We start from the raw sequence: 11,043 nt of genomic DNA, 5'->3' as shown, positions 1-11,043 counted from the left end.
AAAATCAGGCCTCACTACCTTACACTTAGCTTTCTCCATTCCTTTCCAGGTAGCTTTTTTTTCTAATGGTCAGATTCATCTAAAACATCCCTACACATTACCCCTTGCTCAAAAGTCCTTGAAGGCAGAGATGGCAAGATAGCTCAGTGGTTAACATGAGCCTGAGTTCAATCCCTTGTACCCACGTGGTAGAAGGAGAGCACCTACTCCAGCAACCTGTCTCTGACCTTCATCTGTCTACTGTGGAATGTGTGTGTGTGTGTGCACACAGTTTTTAATTTTAAAAAAAAACTTAAAAATGTCTTATTGGCTGAGGGGGAAAAATAAAGATAAATAACAGAGTGTTATTACTGGCAAGTGGGGTGAGGCGTCATCAGGACGTTGCCTTGACATTAGTTTATTCTTCTCTCAGGGTCTAGATCAAATTTTACCCCCTTACTCATCCCTTTCCCATCATTAGTCTAGACTAAAATAATTCGAGCCATAGATGTAATCTAAAATTTTTCATAGCCACATTTAAAAATAAAGAGGTTGTTTTTTAAAAAGCCTCATTTTTTATTTAACAGTGTCCGAACCATCATTTCAACATGTGATCACTTAATGAGTCAGTGTCCATCGTCTTTGTACTGTCTTCAAATTCCAGGACATCTCTGTTCAAACCCGCCTCAATTCAAGAGCTCACTAGTGCATGTGGCTAGCGGCTACTGTAATAGCAGAGGTCTATACTCCAAAGTCAATGCTTCAGACTCGCGAACATTGTGTTTTTGCCACTGCTAAAGAGCAAAGTTGGCACCACCCTGTTTTTAGGTGCATGTCTCAGACTGGATTTTAAAGCTATCACCAAGCATGAAGTCTCCCCAACTAACTAGCCACCCCCACCAGCAAATCAGTTCTCACTAGATGGATGACTATGCAGCATTTACTTCATTTCTCTTGGTCTTCCTTCTCCTGCCCCAGTGGAGGTGCTTGCTTACCTGAATGACTGCAATCTCATCTAGTTTTCTAGCCTCAAGTTGGTCTTCCATACCCTTACGTCGACCCCCCCCCCCAACTATGCAGGGGCTTCCTGCTAACTACTGAATGCAATCCAAAGTGGAAATCAAGACCCCTCACAAGCTGTCTTCAACCTTCAATTCGCACCTTCAGTTTTCGCCAATCACTCTTGAGGTTTGTTTGTTTTTTTGTTTTTGTTTTTGTTTTTTTAAATCTCCCTTAACAATGCCCAACTTTCTCAAGTTTTTAATCCTGGCTCTACATCCAAGAATGACTTTGTTTTCCTGGGTTTAGCAAACTCCTGTTGCTCCAGCTCAGGTGTAGCCTTTTCATTGTCCCCAGGTAAAGCTGGTTGCTTGATGACTTAGCACAAAGGAGGCACAAAGAATACGTGCAGAAACGGATGCCGAATGTCTAAAAGTGGTCCTCCTCACCTCACCCAAACCAAGCACAGCACTCACAACTCACAGCAATATAAAGCAACGCAAGCAGAAAGCAGGGAAACTCCTCCAGGGTAGTGATTTTGACTTTCTCTGCTGTATCCCAAATATATATTTGCTTTCTCAAGAATGATCGTGCCTGTTGAGGCCAACCAATAAGAAGCATGCAAAATCCAAGAACCAAGATGGGTCTGGACTAGTCCTGGGGCTTAGAGAGTGGGAGAAGTCTCTCCTTAGTCGTTCAGGTAAAGAAGGGCTTTGAAACACGCAAGGGAATTGTACGTTAAAGGTTAGAGGGTAGGCATAGATAGTGGCTTAAACTCTCCCGGTGTCAGGAAGATTATTGGGGTTAGAGCGCTTGACCTCTGGTTTCCTGAAAAGTATATAAACAAGGAAAATAAGAATAAGGTCTCGGCAAACACAATGATCGCGGAAGCACTGAGAGCAACAATTCTGACAAGGTGAGGCACAAACATCTCAAGGCTCTTTGAAGTTAAGGAGCTAGGAGGACACCTGGCCTCGTGGTCTCTGAACCCAAGAAGGGCAGGGAAGGCTTGCGGGTACCGCGGCACCACGGCAAGGAGCCTGGACTCGGCTTGACCCTTAGCTCCAACACGATGGAAGGTCAGAGGGAGGACCCATAGGAGCGTTACAAACATCCCGAGGTTTCGACCGGTGGAAAAGTCACTTTTCTTTCCCCTCGCGGAACGCTTATTCCAGGAACCACGGAGACGGTCACAACTGAAACCGCGGGAGCGCGTCAGGGAGACACCGGGCCGGTGCAGGAACCCAGTCCCCCGAGGGCCTCCACCCAGACCCGAAGGCTCCTTTCTTTTTCCCGTCCTCACCTGCCTGGTCGGGCTCCCCCAGCACCGTCCACCGCCCTTCCCAACCCCCAGTAAAATGCAGGTTCGAGAGAGAGCAGAGCAGGCGCGCGCTCAGCGGCGGAGAGCGGCCGGCAAGAGCCCCTGTGTGGTGGCCGCCATCTTGGGCCTGAGGGGAGCGGCAGAGGCGGGGACGACCCGGGCGATACCATCTGTGGGGGTGGCGGGGGTCCGGGTTGGGGAAGACGACAGCGCAGAAGCTCACCAATCTTGTCAGCGTCGATCCATGTTTTATCCAGAATCTCTCGTAAGTATATGAAAGCTTAAAAATTAGAGGAATCGCTCGTGAGAAGACCGAGAGGCGTTGACTTGACGTCGCCACCCCTCTCCTCGGGGCTGACGCGGAGAGTGGCAGCTCCTGAGGTCACCGCTTCCGCTGGCGCTGGTGGCCTAGCTCCCTACCGCTGCCCTTGGTCGTGGGTCGTGCTCCGCACCGGCTGCAGGTGGGTCTGGGGACCCGGGTGTCACCCGTCGCGGTGGTGCAGGAGGGAGCGTCCTGGGAAGGCTCGCGTGGAGGGAAACCAGGGTCGCCCCCGGGGGACCATTACGGGCTGCCCGCTGCACACCGCTTACCAAGGGTGCTCTGAGCCTGGCTCACCCCAAGCGTCTTTGGGGACCGCCGGGACTGCAGAGGGCACAGCAGGGACCGTGGCTCCTAACCAGAAGCAGCGCACATTTGCACAGGCCCAGATATCTGCCTCCTCGCTTAACTTCACATTCCTAAATAGGAAACCCGTTTGTCTTTTAAAAACACGACTTTATGCTTGGTTTCCAGCTTGTGTACGTCACGATCTCAAGGGTTCCATCGATCTACGCATTTAACTGTTTTCCATGGCTTAGGCGACACTTTGTGAGCAGTGCTTATAATGTACTGTGGGATCCAGTTAGATATATGGTATATCTCTTAAAATGTCTATGAGTCCGAAGTGGACTCACCAAAATAAGACACCAGTTTCTGTTTGTTTGTTTTTTTTTTCTCGAAAGGGGAAAGAAAATTGTGTTAGAGAGAAATATAGAGAAAATGTGGGCTTTTTGTTGTTGTTTGTTTCTTTTAAAAACAAGCAAATGCAAGGTGTGGTGGCGCACGCCTTTAATCCCAGTGCCAAAGAGGCAGAGGCAGGTGCATGCTCATGAGCTTGAGACTAGCTTGGTGTACATAGTGAGTTATAGGCTACACAGCGAGGCTCTGCCATAAAAAAAAGTTATTAAATGTTTATCTTTGTATATACAGGGAGACAATAGTACACAGAGCTTAATCCGTGTCAGGGTAAAAATTGGCTGGGTATTATGCTAATCCTGACTCTTCACTCTGTAATCTAAAGCAAGTTACTTGACCATAACTGAACTTGGATTTCATCATCTGAAAAAAAAAAAAAAAAACTTAATGTCCACTGCATTGAGACGTTGTTACTTAACAAACTTGCAGTGCTGTGGTGAGGATTATATGGTTTAGTGATTAGGCAGAAACACCTCTTACAAGTGGTCCACATCTGCAATTCCAACTATTTGTGAGGATGAGGCAGGGAGGGGTACAATGCCATACAGTAACTGTCTCAAAAAAAAAAAAAAACTTGCAAAAAAAAAAAGAGCACTTTAATATTAAAAGATACATGACCAAGGTTGAATGTGCAGTTCTGTATTGAAATGTGTTCTTTACAGAGAAAGCCAAGTGCAACCCCTAGCTTCCTCCTTCCTCTCCCTCCCCACAGGAGGAAAAGACATAAGACTCCTTAATGCCCTAACATGAAACCCAGGTTTTTTTTTTTTTGTTTTTTTTTTTTTTTTTTTTTTGTTTTTCGAGACAGGGTTTCTCTGTGGTTTTGGAGCCTGTCCTGGAACTAGCTCTGTAGACCAGGCTGGTCTCAAACTCACAGAGATCCGCCTGCCTCTGCCTCCCAAGTGCTGGGATTAAAGGCGTGCGCCACCACCACCCGGCTTCCTAGTTCTTTTTGTTAAAATACTATGGTGTGCCCGCTTTTAATCCCAGCACTCAGGAGGCAGAGGCAGGTAGATCTCTGTGAGTTCAAGACCAGCCTGGTCTACAGAGTTTCAGGATAGCCAGTGGTCCACAGGGAAACCCTGTTTAGAAAAACAAACAATCCCAAAAAATACTACAGTTACTTCAAATTCTGAAATAAAAACAAAATTCCTTTTATGGGCCCTCATACAAAAAGACACCCATAGGGCTAGAAAAATGGCTCGGTGCTTATTGCTTTTCGCGAGGATCCGAGCTTGGTTCCTAGCACCTGTGTTGGGTGGCTCACAGCTCCATCTCCAAAGGGTTCTGACTATGGCCTTCTCAGACAGCTGTACTTATGTGTGCGTGCGCGCGCGCACACACACACTTTTAAAAAATTAATATAAAAATAAATCTAAAGACGTAAAAGGTGATGATTAATATAGTGCTCTCCTTAAGTACCAGCCAGGAATATATTCTTTAAAACAGTTAACTGGCCCTGTCCTCTTGATAAAATTCTTAGCTCACCCAAAATCTAGATTTGCCTAGTGAAGCTTGTCCAGGGCCTTACCACCTTTGTCTGCACTGGATGGAGCTCTAAGGATTTGGGCCCATGGCCTAGATCCTCACTCTACTTCCCCTCTTCCTCATTCTGACTCAGATGTCCATCTTTGCCCCCCCTGCTCATCTGCTTACAGGAAACCATCCACACAGATAGTATTCACTGCACTGCTCCCCAAGCCCATTGACTATATACTGTACCACTGTACTATGAGACGCCTCTCTAGGACTAGGATTTGTCATTATCTCTATGGATATTCCTTCATGGTGATGGAATCCAACCATGGATTCTATAAAGAATCCTAATCATCACTGTCATTAAATCTAGAGTCTGTAAGAGCTGGTATATGGCAAGACCACACAGCCTATCTCATTTCTTCTAAATAGAGCCAGGCCAAACCCGTTTCTTAGAATGCCAATAGTAATGGCTCGTAGCCTACAGGTGGCTGAGCTTATTTTAAACTCTTCTGAGCTGGGAATCAGCAAGTACTCATTAATACAAAATAATGTCTAACAGCTGTATAAGCGATAAGGCTAACACTTAATATTTGTGTGTGCGCATGTAAGTGTTTGTGTGTATGTGTGTGTGCACGCCTTCATGCTGCAGGTGGTGGCATGCTGGTGCAGAGGTTAGAGGACAACTTTCGATTGTCAGTTCTCTCTCGTGGGTCCTTAGACCTGATGGTCAGTGCCTTTACCTGCTGAGTACATTTCTGGCCCTTAAGTTTGCAATTAAGCATAGGAAGTGTAGGTGACCACTGAGTTTGCTGAACGTGAACACAGTCTCATGAATATAAACATTGTCTAGTATTTTATAGTTAAGTGCTTTTAAAGTAACGTCACCTTATTACCAAAAGTCTTTATCATCTCCATTCTTGACTGGCTCAGGTTTACAAAGTAGGTAAACAGTTCACTTGGTGAGTCCTTGTTAGCATTCAAGAACTACTTTAAATATGTTATGCTACTTAATAAAGGCGAAGAGAACCACTGTCTTCTTGGAAATAAAGTAAGATTGGCTTTACTTTTATATCTCCAAGAAGCATTTGTATCCAAATCAGTGGGTGAGTTGTTCTGCAGTCTGTAAGAGCCTTTATGTGGCAAGAGCCCTATAGTCCTAGCTCATCTTTCTTCCGAATGGAGCCAGATCAAAGCCATCTCTTAAGAATGCCAGTAGGAATGGCTCTACTATTCCAGTCTCATCCTGGAGGAAAGGCCAGAGATTCCCTAGTTCAAAAAGACTCCCCAGGTGGTTCTGATGTGTAGTTCAGGTTGAGAATTTCAGCTGTAGCTAAGCAACAGACTACAATATAAAAACTAATAGATGGACAAGTTGTAAATACATATTCTTCTTATGTGCTGCATCATAACTGATCTAGAAAATCAGTGATGTTCAAACTGGAATTTGCTATAAGGAATATTACATATTTTGAACTATATAGTATCTGCAACGTTTAACTTCATGATTATCGTCTTAACACTGTGACTTTAGGTACTAGGTTCTTATAATCTGGCAAACAGAATTGTGTTAACATAGAAACCAATATCAGGAGATGAAGCAGAAATGGACTCTACGTAAGACAAACGCCAAGTTATCCTAGCAGTAATGTATTGCTTCTCCTAGGGTCTTCATGTCCTCTCTGCCACTGTATGCGATGCATTCACTCGCATGCGAATGTGTTTTTGTTTCATCTGTGTATACGAATTTTAACAGAAAATCGGCAATTCAGTGGTGTTTTTATGGAATTCAGCACACATTTGTTATTTTTTACTTGATTCCCAGAACACTGCCCATTGGAAAGTGTTCAAAGCTAAAGAGAAATATCAGCTCAAGGAGAGAAAGTGTTCTGTGACACAGGAGGCATTGTTTGGAGTTTGCTGAATCGGAACATTAGCTTGTTATTAATAGCTACTTGAGTTAAGCCGTTGGTTTTTTTAGTGTATTTTATTTTTGCATGTTTTGTCTGCATATTTGTGTGTACACCACATTTGAGCTTAGTGTCCTTGGATGTGAAAAGAGGTCATTGGACCCCTTGAAACTGGAGTTATGGATGGTTATGAGTTTGCATGTGTTTCCTGGGAACAGAACCTACATCCTCTGTATGAACAAGTATGTTAACCACTGATCCATCTTTCCAGTCCCTAGTTAAACTGTTTTTATACCATATAAAATGAGGATAAGAGTTACTGCACGTTCGCCAGGCCATGGTGGCGCACACCTTTAATCCCAGCGCTCGGGAGGCAGAGGCAGGCGGATCTCTGTGAGTTCGAGGCCAGCCTGGTCTACAAGAGCTAGTTCCAGGACAGGCTCCAAAGCTATAGAGAAACCTTCTCTCAAAAACCAAAACAAAAAATTTTCTTCTCTTTTTATCTTTTATAGTCATTTAATTTTCTGATCTTGTGGCATTATGTTCTTGTCAATTTTTTTTTAATTCTTAAAAAAATAGCTTTTAATAAATTTATCTTTACTCAAAAAGTCTAGCCAGGTGGTAGTGGCACACACCTTTAATCCCAGCACTTGAGGCAGAGGCAGAGGGATCTCTGTGAGTTCAAGGCCAGCCTGGTCTACAGAGTGAGTTCCAGGACAGTCAGAGCTACATACAGAAAAACCCTGTCTCAAAAAACAAAAACACAAAACACAAAAAGCAAACAAAACCTAGTAAAATAGTATTAACTTTGCATTTGCGTTGTGAGAGCATCTAGGAATATTTTACCTATGTGGAAGTTCTGAAGCAACATAAAGAGTGCAAATACTCATTTTTCAGGTAAATTTTTTTTAAATTCTCCATTTCTTGGCTCTATAGCATATCAAATCACTGATGAAGTAAAAAAATAAAATTTCATGAATAGTGTGATGCAATATAATTTTTATTAGGTTTATTTCTGTGCGTGTGCATGCATGGAGGTCAGAGTATAACCTGTGGAAGTGGTTCTCTCCCTCAGCCATGTTTGTGGGTCCTGGGATCAGTCTCAGCCAGGCTTGGCAGTAAGCACCCTCACACAATGCATCACACTGGCCCGAGTACAGTGAACCTTATACTAACCGTTACCACCTAATCTAGGTTTTAATTGCATTCTGATGCCAAGCAAACTTAAAGAGGCTTATGCTTTTAACATGGCATGTCCACAGCTCTCTTCCTATTTGAGAAGCAATTTAAAAAATGATTTGTTTTAGGCTGGAGAGATGGCTCAGAGGTTAAGAGCACTGGCTGCTCTTCCAGAGGTCCTGAGTTCAATTCCCAGCAACCACATGGTGGCTCACAACTATCTGTGTTAGGATCTGATGCCCTCTTCTGGCATGTAGATATACATGCAGAGAACTCATACATAAAATATAAATAAATAAATAAATGATTTGTTTTAAGCCAGGTGTGATAGCTTACACCTGTAATCTCAGCACTAGGAAGGCAGAGGCAGGAACATCTGTGGCAGGCTCAAGGTCATTCTAGTCCACACTGTAGAAAGGTTGAGTCTGTCTCAAAAAACAACAAAACCCTCCAAACCAAAGGCTAATTATTGACTAGCATACTACTTGTACATATTAAAAGAATCCCCATTCTTGTGGCGTGCATTGGTTATATCCATCCGTCTTCCGCTCTTGTCCCCATTCCTCCTAAGGTATATTGTTCCAGGACCTAGTGATCCCTATCCACCTTTCAATATTTCAAAGGCAGTTGTATAATCATTTTCCCCTCTGTTTTAGCAGCCACGATGACCTTGCTTCAGCTTGTACGTGAACACTGGGTTCATATACTTGTTCCTATGGGATTTGTCTTTGGATGCTATCTAGACAGGAGGGATGATGAAAAGCTAACTGCCTTCCGGAATAAGAGTATGCTATATCGGAGGTTAGTTCACACAGTTCTGGGCAGTTTGGGCTCTTTTTTCCAGAGATAAAAAAAAAAAAATTGGTGTTGTTTTGTTTTAACAGTCAAGTGATGGATACTTTATGCTTGTTATTTAATTGTTGTATGAAACTGTATGATTATCTCTGGAATATAAATCTTTATTAATCTTTTCATAGTAATTTTAAAAAATGGTTTTCCTCGGGGAGGAGGCAGAAATCTTTAATAAATAAATAAATAAAATAAATTTAAAAAAATGGTTTTCTTTATGTGTGTGTCACATGTTGTGGGTGGGTGCTCTAAGACGCCAAAAGAGGGCATTGGATTCCCTGGGTCTGGATGGAGTTACAGGAAGTTGTAAGTCTCCCAGTGTGGATGTCCTTTGTGAGAGCAACAAGCACTCAATCACTGAGCCTCATTATGCATATCTTTGTACTTTTCGCCCCCTCTCACTGGTCCCCTTCCTCTCCCACATGTCATATGTGTTTAAATCTAGATTTTTTGCATGATAGAAAACATGCAATATTTTATCTTTTCTAATTTTCATTACCCTTTATTGTTGCCCTTTTCCTTGAGGTCTCCCCTCGTGGTGCCCCCCTTCTACAAAGTCAGAATTTTAGTGTAGAATATTTAAGTGTAGAAACAAAACTTAAGCCAGCTCCCCAAAACCTATCGTGTATGCTTTAATTATATGTTATTGTATATCATGTATGTCTTAAGCCATGATATAGCTGAAATAAATGGTAATGGTTTGGCATCACTGCTTGAGAGCTTTGCATATGGGTGACTGAGTGGTAACACCCAGCAACTGCCTGGGCCTACAGCATGCCTAACTAGACCAGGTAGTGTAGCTATCTGCCAGTGGATAGAGCTTCTGGATTGGAAGCTCAAGGGGTAAAAAGACTTAAGTAGCATCCTGTGTCACCATTCAGGTGTGGTTCACAAGTCTGGTATTTCAAGAAAGATGAAATGAGCTACAAAGGATCCAGAAACAATTAAGTGTACTCAGAAGAAGAGAGTGCTTTGTAAATCAAGAGTTTACTGTTCTTTGAGCTGGGGAAGAAACAGTAAAAGTTTATGGGAAAACTGAATGAATGTTTATGATGAATCTAATGTAAATGTAAATAAGTCAATTTGATAGAATGTAAACAAATATAAACTCCTAGCCCTCTCATAAAAAAAAATATTTATATGGTGGCTGGAGAGATGGCTCAGTGGTTAACAGCATTTGCTGCTCTTAAAGAGGACCCAGGTTGGTTCCTGCACCCACGTGGTTACTTACAACTACCTAACTCCAGTTCCAGGGGATCCAGTGCCCTCTCCTGGCATGCTAGGACACCTGCACACACATGGTGCATATATATACTTGAAGGCACACATATACTCATAAAATAAAATTTTAATATTTTTTAAGATGGTTTACTGTTTTTCCTTTCCTTCTTTTCACACAGGGAACTGAGGCCCAATGAAGAAGTTACTTGGAAGTAAAGCCTGTGGCTAAATCTCAGAATGTTCACATTTTAAAAGTCATTGGAGAAATAAAACATTTATTATTTAATTGGAAGAATTTAAAGTGTGATTCTTTTTATACTTTTTATTATATTCTTTGTATTTTATTGAGGTAACCTGATGGAGGAAGGTCATTGGTTAAATAAAGAAACTGCCTTGGCCCTGATAGGTTAAAATTTAGATAGGCGGAGTAAACAGAACAGAATGCTGGGAGGAAGAGGAAGTGAGCTCAGACGCTATGCTCCCCTCTCCCGGGCAGACACCATTTCCTCTCCTCTCTGGGGCAGAGGCAATGAAGCTCCGACCCAGGATGGACATAGGCTAGAATCTTCCCGGTAAGCGCACCTTGGGGTGCTACACACATTATTAGAAATGGGCTAGTCCAGGTGCGAGAGTTAGCCGAGAAGAGGCTAGATATAATGGGCCAAACAGTGTTTAAAAGAATACAATCTGTGTATTGTTATTTTGGGGCATAAGCTAGCTAGGAGGCCAGGAGCTGGGCAGTGGGAAGAGGCCCGCAGCTCCCACAACAGTAACCTTTCATTATCAGGCACAATTTGACTTAAAAAATTACTTTTGAGTCCAGGTGTGGTAGTGCAAGCCTGTACTCTTGGCATTTATGAGGAAGCTGAAAGATTGCTGCAAATGCAACGTCAACTTGATTTACATAGTAGTTTCTAGATCAACTACGTGTGTGTGTGTGTGTGTGTGTGTGTGTGTGTGTGTGTGTGTGTGTGTGTGTATGAAGACCATGGCTCAGAAAAATCAAAAACTAATTGAGCATGTTGTTTACATAGGTATCCTATTTATTCTTAGCATTTGATTTTCTGTTTCTTTGGATTACAGTACTATTAAGT

The 11,043-nt window shown here is 42.9% G+C and overlaps 2 protein-coding genes across 4 annotated transcripts in view; one reads left to right on the top strand and one right to left on the bottom strand.

The window, feature by feature from the left end:
• The window catches only part of Cpsf2 (cleavage and polyadenylation specific factor 2), a 26,576-nt gene extending 24,163 nt beyond the window's left edge, over nucleotides 1–2,413 (bottom strand). For both annotated transcript variants that reach the window (XM_005343471.3, XM_005343472.3), the window contains exon 1: nucleotides 2,282–2,413. The gene's annotated coding sequence lies outside the window, so the exon portion shown is untranslated. The remainder of the gene's footprint in view (nucleotides 1–2,281) is intronic.
• A 252-nt stretch (nucleotides 2,414–2,665) lies between these two features.
• Nucleotides 2,666–10,250, top strand: Ndufb1 (NADH:ubiquinone oxidoreductase subunit B1). Of its 2 annotated transcripts, none has more exons than XM_005343470.3 (3): nucleotides 2,666–2,760; nucleotides 8,539–8,680; nucleotides 10,129–10,244. In XM_005343470.3, exons 2-3 carry the CDS (start codon nucleotides 8,544–8,546, stop codon nucleotides 10,163–10,165), a joined length of 174 nt encoding a protein of 57 aa, XP_005343527.1. In that variant the 5' UTR covers nucleotides 2,666–2,760; nucleotides 8,539–8,543; the 3' UTR covers nucleotides 10,166–10,244. The 2 variants fall into 2 exon arrangements, with proteins under 2 accessions (XP_005343527.1, XP_005343526.1); XM_005343469.2 differs by having other exon boundaries at nucleotides 2,668–2,760; nucleotides 8,536–8,680; nucleotides 10,129–10,250.
• Nucleotides 10,251–11,043: the final 793 nt, after the last annotated feature.

This window comes from Microtus ochrogaster, chromosome 1 (genome assembly GCF_000317375.1).
Source record: "Microtus ochrogaster isolate Prairie Vole_2 chromosome 1, MicOch1.0, whole genome shotgun sequence".
NCBI classification, from domain to species: Eukaryota; Metazoa; Chordata; class Mammalia; order Rodentia; family Cricetidae; genus Microtus; species Microtus ochrogaster.
The sequence above is the reverse complement of the archived record's forward strand: the minus strand, read 5'-3'. Positions and strand labels throughout refer to the sequence as shown.

Excerpts from the sequence above, each read along its gene's own strand:
- Ndufb1 (XM_005343469.2), top strand. The coding sequence starts at position 8,544 with ATGACCTTGCTTCAGCTTGTACGTGAACACTGGGTTCATATACTTGTT. Across the intron at positions 8,681-10,128 it reads AAGAGTATGCTATATCGGAG|GGAACTGAGGCCCAATGAAG; the intron begins GTTAGTTCACAC and ends CTTTTCACACAG.